This window comes from Haematobia irritans, chromosome 2, assembly GCF_050003625.1.
Source record: "Haematobia irritans isolate KBUSLIRL chromosome 2, ASM5000362v1, whole genome shotgun sequence".
Classification (NCBI taxonomy): Eukaryota; Metazoa; Arthropoda; class Insecta; order Diptera; family Muscidae; genus Haematobia; species Haematobia irritans.
This window is the reverse complement of record NC_134398.1, coordinates 76,301,051-76,315,847: the sequence shown is the minus strand read 5'-3', so window position 1 is coordinate 76,315,847 and position 14,797 is coordinate 76,301,051. Positions and strand designations below refer to the sequence as shown.

At 33.9% G+C, this 14,797-nt stretch overlaps 1 protein-coding gene across 1 annotated transcript; it reads left to right on the top strand.

Annotated features, from left to right (window-relative positions):
* The first annotated feature begins 6,340 nt into the window (after positions 1-6,340).
* Positions 6,341-14,537, top strand: LOC142224666 (uncharacterized). The gene is made up of 6 exons (XM_075294450.1): positions 6,341-6,539; positions 12,139-12,370; positions 12,514-13,148; positions 13,217-13,316; positions 13,424-13,940; positions 13,992-14,537. Exons 1-6 carry the CDS (start codon positions 6,341-6,343, stop codon positions 14,535-14,537), a joined length of 2,229 nt encoding a protein of 742 aa, XP_075150565.1.
* The last annotated feature ends 260 nt before the right edge of the window (positions 14,538-14,797 follow it).

Genomic DNA, 14,797 nt, shown 5'->3' with positions numbered 1-14,797 from the left:
TGTCGTATGCCACTTGCCAAGTTCAAACCCCAAAACCCGTGACTAAGTATCATTACCCGTGACTAAATATAATTTTGGTCTTATCAAGTGTGTTGTCGTATGCCACTTGGCTTCCTCTTTTACGTAAACCCATTAGCCAAGTGTGTTGTCGCAAGCCACTTGCGTCACTTTCGTGATCGTTGCTAAACCGCCTTCCAAGTGTGTTGTCGCAAGCCACTTGCTTCACTATCGTGATCGTTGCTAAACCGCCTTCCAAGTGTGTTGTCACAAGCCACTTGCCGTGATACCAATCTGTCAAGTGTGTTGTTGTAAGCCACTTGCCGTGACCCCGTTACGTAATACTGTTATTCAAGTGTGTTGTCGTAAGCCACTTGCCGTGACCCCGTTACGTAATACTGTTATTCAAGTGTGTTGTCGCAAGCTACTTACCGTGACTTCGTTACGTGCACCTATCTAAAACCCTTTTTTCCAAGTGGGTTGTCGAATGCCACTTGCCGTGATTCCATTCTATACTATTACCCCATTAGCCAAGTGTGTTGTCGCAAGCCACTTTTTTCACTTTCGTGAACGTCGCTAAACCGTTTTCTTCAAGTGTGTTGTCGCAAGCCACTTGTCGTGGTTCCATTCTGCCAAGTGTGGTGTCGTATGCCACTGACCGTGATTCCGTTACGTGAGCCTTGACGAACCGTTCGACCAGGTGTGTTGTCGTAAGCCACTTGGTTCACCTTCGTGAACGTTGCTAAACCGTTTCCTCAAGTGTGTTGTCGCAAGCAAATGAAGTCAAAATCGTTTTCACCAAGTATTACTTCCAGATCCTCAAAGTTATCACATAAACCACCAATATTTAAGTACAATCCACTTATATTCTTTGGTTGTATTATTGTACTAGTATTGCACCCTTTCTGCTTCTATTCTTTCTCTACGTTTCAGAACACGGCACCCAGTATCTCGGCAATCATGATTAATGTCTATATCCGATAAATGTAACCTCTCTTTTGCCTTTAAACAATTTATGCATTTGGATATGTTATTATTACACTCTCTGTACGAGTGGCCAACCTCACTGCATTTAGCACATACTTGATTTTCACTTCTGCAATGTTCTGCTGAGCCTTTCTCAGTTCTCGCATGTATCTTCTTAGATTCTTCTTGTAAGCGTCCCAATCCACAGGAGCTCTGATGGACTTTGGATGGACTGCTTTGTTAAAGAGCTTCCTGCACGATTTCCTCATATTACCTAACTCCATATTTGTCTCTGGTATTTCCGGTATCATCATCATATTGAACGATTCCCTATACCTATTAGAGCATTGCATCGGTCATATATATTTGTGTTCGAGAACATCTCGAAGCCCAACAAGTAAGGTAGAGATTTGTAGTTGTTCCCGTTTGGACCGATGTTTGTAAGTTCGAATACAACCATAACTCGTTCTCGTTTGTGTTGTATGAAACGGTCAATCAAACAACTTCAGTCTTCGGGATCAAACACAACGAGTCAAAATGTTTTCGAAAACAAAGTGAAGGAATCGAGGATTTCGAATCTTTTTTTGCCCTCACGTAGTAACAATAACAACAACTTTTATATGTATTGTACGTTTGTTTAGTTGTAAGTTGATGGAAAGGCGCTTGTGTATGAAGTAAAAAAAAAATAACATAAAGTGGACAAAACCTTCTGCATTTCTATGTAAAAAGGTATTAACAGCAAAACAAAATATTGCTCTAGTTTTTAGGAGAAACATTTGGGATGATATTTTTGGGCATTATAGTAAGTAATCGTTAAAAATGCAATTCACTTTTTCGTATAAAAAATAAGGGGCATTCGTATTTAAAGGAAATAAAACATTTTTTCTCTTTCTATAGAAATAACATTTTGACAAAATTTTCCATAGAAATAAAATGTCGACAAAATTTTCTATTGAAACAAAATTTTCACAAAATTTTTTATAGAAATAAAATGTTGATAAAATTTTCTAGAGAAATAAAATGTTGACCAAATTTTTTATAGAAATAAAATTTTTGATAAAATTTTCTATAGAAATAAAATTTTGATTAAATTTTTTATAGAAATACGATGTTGACAAAATTTTCTATAGAAATAAAATTTTGAGAACATTTTCTATAGAAATAAAATGTTAATAATTTTCTATAGAAATAAAATTTTTTTATAGATTTACTCGTTTGCGAATAAGTTCATTGTTCTTTACTTCTAAAAAATTTCCCTGAAGACGAACATCGGAGATGTTTCGAAATATTGGATAATATTAAATAAAAATACAACTCAAAAACACAACAACATCTGTTTTTATTCATATGACCTCAAGCCGAACTGTACAAATATTATGTTGATAAAATTTTCTATAAAAATAAAATTTTGATAAAATTTTCTATAGAAATAAAATTTTGACAAAATTTTCTATAGAAATACAATTTTGATAGAAATATAGAAATAGAATTTTGATAATTTTTTTTATAGATGTTAACAACATTTTCTATTGAAATAAAATTTTGACAAAATTTTCTATAGAAATAAAATTATGACAACATTTTTTATAGAAATAAAATTTTGATAAAATTTTCTATAGAAATAAAATTTTGATAAAAAATTTTATAGAAATAAAATTTTCACAAAGTTTTCTAAGAAATAAAATTTTGATAAAATTTTCTATAGAAATACAATGTTGATAAAATTTTCTATACAAATAAAATTTTGATAAAATATGGCCCGTTTGCAATACCATCCGACCTACATTAATGACAACTACTTATGCCAAGTTTCAAGTCGATAGCTTGTTTCGTTCGGAAGTTAGCGTGATTTCAACAGACGGTCGGACGGACATGCGTAGATCGACTCAGAATTTCACCGCGACCCAGAATATGTATACTTTATGGGGTCTTAGAGCAATATTTCGATGTATTACAAACGGAATGACAAACTTAATAAACCCCCTTCCTATGGTGGATGGTATAAAAAACAGACAAAAAATACAAAAATAAATTTACTTTTGCTAGTTACATATAAAAACATAACAAATTTAAACATTTGCCTTGTTAGAATTACTCATTTTATCGTCAATAAGCTTAACTATTAATTACACACTTATATCTAAAGAAACACAAACTGTATGACTTCTTTTCTCATTAAGCATGATTCCATTTTTTGTCATAACATACTCGAGAACTTTGCAAATTCCCGAAACTCCCGCTAAATGTTCGAGTATTCTCGATTATCCCGTTTCACCAAATGCAATCGAATGTTTGCTTGCGACCGAGAATGGAAACAAATGCACAACTTCAATGATGTGACGTCACAACAACATTCACTCGATACTGAATTATTGGGTGTGATTCAAACCATGTCTCATTCATACATTTACATTCATTCGAACCGATTCGGTCAAGCCAGTGTTCTCATTCTATTCATTCGATCAATGAAGATTATTCAGTCTTCTCGAACCGTTTCATGAGTTCAGTTGTGTGCGCTATGAATGAATGTTCTCATGCAATGCTCTAATACCTATTCCAGTCAGATTTCCTAACATTTGGCGGAAATATGGTCTTGGTGGTATGAACATCAAATTTGAAACTGATGTAGCGATGATCTGAGAAGCTATGTTCACTTAAAACCTGCCAATCAGATATCATTTTATTCAGTTCTTGCGAGGCCAAGGTGACGTCCCAAACCTCTTGCCTGTTTCTAGTAACAAAGGTTGGGTCATCTCCCTTATTGCAAACTACCAAATTAGTACGCAAAATAAACTCTAGGAGTGACTCTCCTCTTGTATTAATGTCACCACTTCCCCATATACTATGATGTGCATTTGCATCGCATCCCATAATGAGTTTTGTCTTTGTTTTCAATGACTCGTCAACTAAGGTGTTAACAGCACATGGAGGCATCTCACTATCATGTCCCATGTAGACCGAAGATACCCAATATTTGCATTTGGCTATTTCTAAACTGGCAACGACAGTGTCTGTATTGCACATTGAAGGAAGCAGAAACAAGTTGAGCTCATTTTTAGCAGTTATACAGGCTCGATTTACATCATTACCAGTATACTGCAATAGTTTGAACCCCGGAGTACTTAATTCACATATTTTGTTTCTATAAACATATGGTTCTATATCTATGTCCCCTTTCATCAGGAGAACTTTTAAGGCAGCACATGCAGCCTTACAATGGTGAAGATTTATCTGGAGGATCCGTAGGACCATCGAGATTTTCAACAATCGCCACATCAGCCGTTTCAATCGAGTCATCAAGAATATCCTCTTCAGAGATCTCGGTGACTCTCGCAATAACCATAGGTTCAAGTTTGGTGAGTTTTGAGGCAGTAGAAACCTCCTCTTGCATACGGTGTCTATCCAAGTCTGCATCTTTGGTATCTCCCTCGGCTTCGCAAGAGGATCCTCTTATTTCTGATTCAGACAGAGGCTTGTCCATTTCTGAATCCTTTAGCTGATCGTTTTTATATACATACATTTGGATATAATGAAAGCCATAACATACACGGCCCTGGGACTTTGCTAGATGTGGCAAAGACTGAGTTTTCAATATAAACACTGCATGCCGTCTTGGTCCATCCACGTCATCCAAACGGCCAACCTTCCAATCAGCTGTTGGAAGATCTGGATTGCACCGTTTCAGTCTATTTAAAATATATTCAGGGTCAAGAGGGCTTGCAGGTATCCACGCATGTGCTCTAGGTCTAGCCGGTATGTCTTTCTTCTCGACTAAACTTCACCAATTAGTATCAGAGCAGCTTTAAAACATTCTATAGACCTCTGGTCCTCAAATGCGACTAGCTTAAATCGTCCTTGATACCAACCAGCCTCTTGGTGTCGAGGATCTGGGCCGGGAAACTTTTCCAGCACCTGTGAGTAGACGCCAGACAAAGCATTCTCAATTTCCCCCCATTTTTGCTTTGGAACCATACCGTCCAATGCTCCTTTATTAATGATAGCCATCACAAGGCTGTCTTTAGCAACTGAGGCAAACGATCGTTGATCCCTTTTGGAGGGTGGCAGCTCATCCGGTGATCGTTCCCTTTTTTCAGCCTCAAGAATTCCTTGAGCCCATTTTAAGGAATCGTTTTGTTTAGCCGTTTGTTTGGGTCGACTGATCCTAATTTCTTTAGGATAAACAAAGCATTTCTGCGTTCCTTGAATCTCTTTCGTGAGGGATTACCTCCTTTTGATGCCGTTACCTTGGAAAAGGTTCGACTTGTCAAAGTGTCGCCATCTGTCGATCCCGTCTACAGGTCGACTAATTGGGCCTAACTCTTGGTCATTGCCCAAATTTATAACTCCAGTCGAAACCCGTCCACTGGGCCCTGGAGTTAGCAACCCAGTGGATGTCTTTGAATTTCTCCACACTTGAAATTCGTAGTAGGTACTTATTACGATGATTTATCCGCTATTAAAAAACACGTCCGTTCCGTTCGACGGTTGAATGAAGACATATACATAGGCAACTAGTGGCTCGATTTACACACACACGCATACATAATAATTAAATTGGAAAAGAAGAAGCAGAAGTTATTTTACAAATAACTTTGGATTTAAAAAATCTAATTTTACAATGCTGCATTTTATTTTTTGGAACATAGCAATTAATTCTTGTGATTCCATTCATTGCTACCCCAGTACTATACATGTTGGTTGAAGTGCTAATGATTGTTTTGCAACATCAATTGCTGTGCTCCTTTTGTTAACATTTTGTGTTGTGTTTATTATCCCGATGCCCAGTACAAATGAAACGATTGTAAAATATAATTCACCAAATAAATTTTGTTAACATTTGTGTTTAAATTTCATGTTTTATACATTATTTATGTTCTATAATATAGTAGCGAGCGGCTAGATGTTGGTCTCTATTTTATTACGGAAATACAACTCCATGTTATACTTTGTTTTATCAATCGATCAGATTACATTTTTAAATATTAATCCGATCCACTTTTGCATTATAAATTCACAAAAATCAGTTTAATAAATAAATTATTTGCATGGAGTTTCAACGCGAAAACCGAACAGAGTACCGGCCTTATTTGTTCAAACTTTTACCATGTGGCCATTTGTTTTTGCACACTTTATTTATTTCAACCCTTTGCTATGATTTGTTATTGGGATTATACTATCATGTAATCTACATATCCTATTATATCCCTATTTGTATATATTTATGTATTATGACAGTTATTGTATTCCTTATGTTATTGACACTTAGTAAGTAATAAAGTGTACTTCTTCCGCTGTAACCCTGCGCTCTGCTATAGGTTATGTTCCCAGATTAGAAATAAAATTGTAATTTATCCTAAATTATCAACCTAATCTCGACATGTCGAAGCCGGAAAGTAATACAGGAGGATTTCCTATCGACAGACTTTTAGGGAGAGAAAATTATCCCACCTGGAAAATTGCTGCGCAGGCTTATTTGGATTTAGATAATCTTTGGACTACCACGATCGACTATGAAGTCAATGAACAGGGAAATCCAAAAAAAGATGTGTCTCCAGATCAAAACAGGAGAGCGAGGAGTAAGCTGACGTTGATAATCGACCCGGTATGTTATGTTCACATACAAAATGTAAATGTGTAAAAACAGCGAAAGAACTTTGGAACCAGCTAGCAAAAGCATACGAAGATTCTGGACTGACTCGACGCGTAGCATTATTGCGAAAGCTGATCACAACGTCTCTTGTAAGCTGTGGATCGATGGAAGTATATGTAAAAGAAATTGTTACGACCAGGGCTGTGGAGCCGGAGTCGGAGTCTGAAGATTTTGCTGGAGTCGGAGTCGTAAAAATTTTGTTCGACTCCGACTCCGGCTAAACCAATTTTTTTAAAGCACTTCACATTTTTGTAACTAAGCAAGTTTTTACGCAAATTAGTTTCCATTGCGTTGATCGAATGAATAGATCAATGTACAGCATGATTGTAAATGAAAATCAACTTCCAATTACGGCTATCTTTTTATGTTTCCTAGAATGTTAGACTAGCAGATGGGCTGGATCGATCCATTTTAATGCCCATATCAACTTATTTGAAATATTTCGAACAATCGAAATTATTTTTTTTTTAATTTTATTTTAAGGCCATATACATATGTGGAATATTGACAGAAAATTTTTTCAAAGTTGTTTTTTATAGAAAATTTTGTCAAAATGTTATTTCTATAAAAATTTTTGTCAATATTTTATTTCTATAGCAAATTTTGTCAAAATTTTATTTCTATAAAAAATTTATTTAAAATTTTGTTACTATAGAAATATTTTTTTCTATAGAAAATTTAGTCAAAATTTTATTTCTATAGAAAATTGAGTCAAAATTTTGTTTCTATAGAATATTTTGCAAATTTTATTTCTATAGACAATTTTGCAAAATTTTGTTTGTTACACAAAAATTTTTTCAAAATTTTATTTCTATTGATAATTTTATTTCTATAAAAATTTAAGTCAAAATTGTATTTCTATAGAAAATTTTGCCAAAATTTTATAGTAATAGATTTTTTTATTAGAAAATTTGGTCAAAATTTTATTTCTATAGAAAATTTTGCCAACATTTTATAGTAATAGATTTTTTTATTAGAAAATTTGGTCAACATTTTATTTCTATAGAAAATTTAGTCAAAATTTTGTTTCTGTAGAATATTTTGCAGAATTTTATTTACTACACAAAAATTTTGCTAAAATTGTTTTTTTATTGATAATTTTTTCAAAATTTTATTATATAAGAAAAAATTGTCAAATTTTATTTCTATAACAAATTTTCTCAAAATGTTTATACCCTGCGCCACACTGTGGAACAGGGTATTATAAGTTAGTGCATATGTTTGCAACACCCAGAAGGAGACGAGATAGACACATTTTGTCTTTGGCAAAAATGCTCAGGGTGGGCTCCTGAGTCGATGTAGCCATGTCCGTCTGTCCGTGAACACATTTTTGTAATCAAACTATATGTTTTGGCTCAGAATAGAACCCTATTGATTTTGGAAGAAATCGGTTCAGATTTAGATATAGCTCCCATACCCAGTAAAAAAATTTTAAAGTTCTTCCAAAGGCACAACTTTAAAATCACTTCCAGAAGATGCACTCCCAATGATGTTCTTTATTTTAACTACACAGGAAGTTCTTTTAATTCAATTTTTTAGAACTTGTTTTTTTCATACTTTTAATGGATAATTTTAACTTTTTTGTTTCAAATAGGTTAAAAACAGAGAAAGAATTCATAAAATGGTACAAATTATTTAAATTTAGTCGAAAAAAATGCTAAATCCAATCTGAAAAAATTTTCCATTTTTTAAAATATTTGAGGTCAAACGTTTCCGACAAGCGTTAGAATCCATTAAAAATTGTTAAAAATTATAAAAAGTATTTATTTGACAAAATATCACAGAATTTTTTAATTTACATCTAAAACATTGAATTCGGATCACTCCTAAAGAAGTGATGCAAATTCAGTGCAACGGCTGTTGAAATGGAGGACTTCCGTCCTATGACAAACCCATCGCTTCTGCGTCAATTTTGCACCACTTCCGGATTCAAAAAGAACATTTTCATTACTTTTTTGGCGACGCTTTTTTTGCTGGGTATATATATTTCGCCCGATATGGACTTATATGACCCCAGAAGCCAGAGTTTTACCCTAATTTGCTTAAAATTTTGCACAAAAAGAACAATTAGTACTATAGTAAAGTGTGCCAAATTTTATTGAAATCGGTTCAGATTTAGATATAGCTCCCATATATATCTTTCGCCCGATATGGACTAATACGGTCCCAGAAGCCAGAATTTTACTCCAATTTGGTTCAAATTTTGCACTAGGAGTACAATTAGTTGTGTAGTCAAGTGTGCCAAACTTTATTCAAATCGGTTCAGATTTAGATATAGCTCCCATATATATCGTTCGCCCGATTTGCACTCAAATGACCACAGTGGCCAATCTTTTACTCCGATTTAATTGAAATTTTGAACAGGGAGTATAATTAGCATTGTAGCTATGTGTGCCAAATTTGGTTGAAATCGGTTCAGATTTAGATATAGCTCCCATATATAGCTTTCGCCCGATTTACACTCATATGACCACAGAGGCCAATTTTTTGCTCCGATTTAGTTGAAAATTTGCACAGGGAGTAGAATTAGCATTGTAGCTATGCGTGCCAAATTTGGTTGAAATCGGTTCAGATTTAAATATATCTCCCATATATAGCTTTCGCCCGATTTACACTCATATGACCACAGAGGCCAATTTTTAACTCCAATTTAGTTGAAATTTTGCACAGGGAGTATAATTAGCATTGTAGCTATGCGTGCCAAATTTGGGTGAAATCGGTTCAGATTTATATCAAGGTCCCATATATATGTTTTTCTGATTTCGACAAAAATGGTCAAAATTCCAACATTTTCGTTGTAAAATCGCCACTGCTTAGTCGAAAAGTTGTAAAAATGACTCTAATTTTCCTAAACTTCTAATACATATATATCGAGCGATAAATCATAAATAAACTTTTGCGAAGTTTCCTTAAAATTGCTTCAGATTTGAATGTTTCCAATATTTTTTTACTAACATTGTGTTCCACCCTAGTGCATTAGCCGACTTAAATTTTGAGTCTATAGATTTTGTAGAAGTCTATCAAATTCTGTTCAGATCGAGTGATATTTAAATGTATGTATTTATCGAAATTTTAGATCTACAAAGTGGTGCAGGGTATGATATAGTCGGCCCCGCCCGACTTTTGACTTTCCTTACTTGTTTTTCTTACTGATGCTCATTGATACTCACTGCTATAAAAAATGTATTCAAAATTTTATTACTATAGAAATATTTTTTTCTATATAAAATTTAGTCCAAATTTTATTTCTATAGAGAATTTTGCAAAATTTTGTTTGCTACACAATTTTTTTTAAATTGTATTTCTATTGATAATTTTTTCAAACTTTTATTTCTATTAAAAATTTTGCCAAATTTTATTTCTATAAAAATTTTATTCAAAATTTTATTTCTATATATATGGTCAAAAATTGATTTCTATAGAAAATTTTGTCAAAATTTAATTCTATAGAAAATTTAGTCAAAATTTTATTTACTAGACAAAACTTTTTCCAAAATTGTATGCTCACTGATACTCACTGCTAAGTCGAAAACTTATAGAAATGACTCAAATTTTCAAATTTTTCAATGAATGAATCATAAATTGAAATCATTTTATTGAAATCGGTTCAGATTTAGATATATATCGTTCGCCCGATTTACACTCAAATGACCACAGTGGCCAATCTTTTACTCCGATTTAATTGAAATTTTGCACAGGGAGTATAATTAGCATTGTAGCTATGCGAGCCAAATTTGGTTGAAATCGGTTCAGATTTAGATATAGCTCCCATATATAGCTTTCGCCCGATTTACACTCATATGACCACAGAGGCCAATTTTTTGCTCCGATTTAGTTGAAAATTTGCACAGGGAGTAGAATTAGCATTGTAGCTATGCGTGCCAAATTTGGTTGAAATCGGTTCAGATTTAAATATATCTCCCATATATAGCTTTCGCCCGATTTACACTCATATGACCACAGAGGCCAATTTTTAACTCCAATTTAGTTGAAATTTTGCACAGGGAGTATAATTAGCATTGTAGCTATGCGTGCCAAATTTGGGTGAAATCGGTTCAGATTTAGATCAAGGTCCCATATATATGTTTTTCTTATTTCGACAAAAATTGTCAAAATTCCAACATTTTCGTTGTAAAATCGCCACTGCTTAGTCGAAAAGTTGTAAAAATGACTCTAATTTTCCTAAACTTCTAATACATATATATCGAGCGATAAATCATAAATAAACTTTTGCGAAGTTTCCTTAAAATTGCTTCAGATTTGAATGTTTCCAATATTTTTTTACTAACATTGTGTTCCACCCTAGTGCATTAGCCGACTTAAATTTTGAGTCTATAGATTTTGTAGAAGTCTATCAAATTCTGTTCATATCGAGTGATATTTAAATGTATGTATTTATCGAAATTTTAGATCTACAAAGTGGTGCAGGGTATGATATAGTCGGCCCCGCCCGACTTTTGACTTTCCTTACTTGTTTTTCTTACTGATGCTCATTGATACTCACTGCTATAAAAAATGTATTCAAAATTTTATTACTATAGAAATATTTTTTCTATATAAAATTTAGTCAAAATTTTATTTCTATAGAGAATTTTGCAAAATTTTGTTTGCTACACAATTTTTTTTAAATTGTATTTCTATTGATAATTTTTTCAAACTTTTATTTCTATAAAAAATGTTGCCCAATTTTATTTCTATAAAAATTTTATTCAAAATTTTATTTCTATATATATGGTCAAAAATTGATTTCTATAGAAAATGTTGTCAAAATTTAATTCTATAGAAAATTTAGTCAAAATTTTATTTACTAGACAAAAATTTTTCCAAAATTGTATGCTCACTGATACTCACTGCTAAGTCGAAAACTTATAGAAATGACTCAAATTTTCAAATTTTTCAATGAATGAATCATAAATGCATTTATGCGAAATTGTCTAAACAATTATAAATATTTCCCAAATATTGCCCGAGATTTTGTAGAAGTCTGATTAGAGATTTTATCAAAATGTAGATCTAAATACAAAGTTGTGCAGAGTATATTATAATCGGCCCGTTCGACTTTAGACTTTCCTTGCATTTTTATTTTTTGTAAAAACTGTGTTACGTCCCATAACGTTATATTTAAATTTTAAGTACATAGATTTTGTAGAAGTATATACAATTTTGTCTAAATCGATTCAGATTCAAATTCATGCATATGGGAATATAAAGCTTTATATAGCCCGCAACAAATTTAAAGGATTTGAGATAGTATCAATAATTTTGGTCCACAAATACATATACTGTTGGAATCTTCTCATATTATGATGGGTATTTATATCATTATTTTATTTAAACATTGCCCTAAATTTGAAATATAGAGTTCAATTGGCATCTAATGTGAAATTAAGACCTTTTTTGCACACATAAATAAATACGATACTTTATATCGATCCACTTACGGTACCCCCACAATAGAACTACAAATGAGATTTAGTTAGTCGACTCCGGAGTCGGAGTCGAGCAAAATTAGCTCGACTCCACAGCCCTGGTTACGACTGCACAATCTTTGAACGGTATTGGTTTCACTATAAGTGAAGAGTGGGTTGGTTCATTATTACTTGCTGGACTACCCGATGAATACCGACCAATGTTTATGGGTTTGGAAAACTCAGGAATTAGCATCACTGGAGATAGCATAAAGGTAAAACTTCTGCAAGAATACCAAGTGCATGCGAAACATCCTCATTTAAAGTTTCACAAGGAAAGTTACAATAAGTAAACAACAAAAAAGGCCCGAAATGTCAGAAATGCCAGAAATATGATCATATAGCAAAATACTGTCGCACGAAAGTCCCGATATCTGACAGCAGTGATAGAAAATATGATGCGTACTCAGCCGTTGCTCTTTCGACGTTAAGCACCACCAACAACAACGATTGGTACTTTGACTCTGGTGCTACATCACATATGACGTTCAATTCGGATTTGTTGACAAACAATAATTCAAAAACTGGAACAGTTTCAACAACAAATAAGGGGATAATGAAAATAAAAGCGTCTAGTACATCAACAATACGTCCTGATTGTCATGACACAGACATAGCAATAAATAATGTATTGCACATTCCTGATTTGTCAACTAATTTACTCTCGGTAAGTCAAATTGTGAAGAGAAGTCATTGTGTTATATTTAGTAAAAGCGGTGTTGTGGTGTTGAACCCAGATAACAAAGTAATTTCTACAGGAAAACATATAAACGGTCTGTTTAAATTGGAATGTAAAACCACTAATAAAGCATTTGCATGTGGGGCAACTGCAAGTTACAATTTATGGCACAGACGTATGGGTCATATTAACCTCAAAAGTTTACAACAACTAAAAAACGGTTTAGCAACTGGCATAGAATTTTCGAATGACAACGCGAATGATTGTAAAATTTGTCCAATGGGTAAGCAAATTAGATTACCATTCAACAAAAATGCACATAGAGCTTCGGAGATACTCGAGTTGGTACATTGTGACGTTTGCGGCCCAATGGAAGAACATTCTCTTGGTGGAAGCCGATATTTTTTATCGACGACAAAACACGAAAAATGTTTATTTATTTTCTTACAACGAAAGGTGAAAGTGAAGTTGCTGCCAAATTTAAAGAATTTTTGTGTTTTGCGGAGAGGCAAAGTGGTGAACAACTAAAAACCATACGCACCGATAATGGAACTGAGTTTGTAAACAAAACCTTTCGGCGCATAGTAAAAGAGAATGGGATAAATCACCAAACAACAAATGTACACACACCTGAGCAAAATAAGTTTCCGAACGCAACAACAGATCAATTGTTGAAAAAGCGAGATGTATATTAGCAGATGCAAATTTGCCAAAAATATTTTGGGCAGAAGCAGCAGCATATTCGGTTTATTTACTGAAACGGTCACCATCGAAAGGCACTGGCATCACTCCTGAAGAGGCATGGAATGGCAGGAAACCTGATTTGTCACATATAAAAGTTTTCGGAAGAACTGCTATGGTCCCCAGTGCAAATCGTAAAAAGTGGGATGTAAAGGCTAAAGAATGTGTTTTAGTAGGCTTTGATGAGCACACAAAATGTTACCGTTTTTATGATCCGGATAAAAACATGGTGTTCAAAAGTCGAAATGTATCATTCATTGATGAAAACCTATCTAAAGATACTCCTGCGAAGTTTGCGATCAAGACAAAACATAGCAAAGTCAGTCTGGACTTAAAAGAAAATGTACTAGAAGAACAAAGTCAAACTGAAATTATAAGCAGAAATGAAGTGGCAGAACAACAACAAATTGAAATTACCCCAACTGATTCAACGGACGACGTAAGCAAAACAAATCAACAAGTTTCTGAGCAGTAGCATACTGCAACACAGTCTTTAAGACGGAGTGGAAGAAACCGAAAGAAACCCGTTAGATTATATGCATACGTCACTAACAATGAAAGTGCATCTTCATCAGATGAATATGAAACAGCTGTTTTGCGAAATGATGAACAAGGAGATGATAACTCAACATGTAATTCTGAAGTCAACTTTATTGGATTTTCTGGATTGGCGGCGCCTCCATCGCAACCAAATAGCCAAAAATTGTTTCCTCAACAAAAGGTTAAGCACGGCGATGAGGGGCGCATATTTAGAGGCAAGTATTTTGAAACTAATTTTAAAAATAAACAAAATACTGCATCACATTTGTTTCAGACATACATGGATGATCTGGCGACGCTAGAAGAAGCATTGGCACGGCCAGATGCGAATACCTGGAAGCTGGCAATGGAAGAGGAATATCAATCTCTGATGCAAAACAATACTTGGTCAATGTCAGAATCGACACCAAAACGGCAACCAAATGTAAATGGATTTTTCGAACTAAACGTGACTTCACTGGTAGCATTGATCGTTATAAAGCGCGAGTGGTTATAAAAGGATACTCGCAGCGAAAGGGGGTGGATTATGATGAAACGTACTCGCCAGTTATACGTCATAGTTCCCTACGATACATTTTTGCAATCGCAGCAAAACCAAATCTACAAGTTGAACAAATGGATGCCATCACAGCATTTCTTCAAGGCAATATTGAAGAGGAGATCTACATGGAACAGCCACCGCTATACACAGATCATCATAAAGTATGTCGTTTAAATAAAGTATTGTATGGACTAAAACGGTCAAGCAGAGTTTGG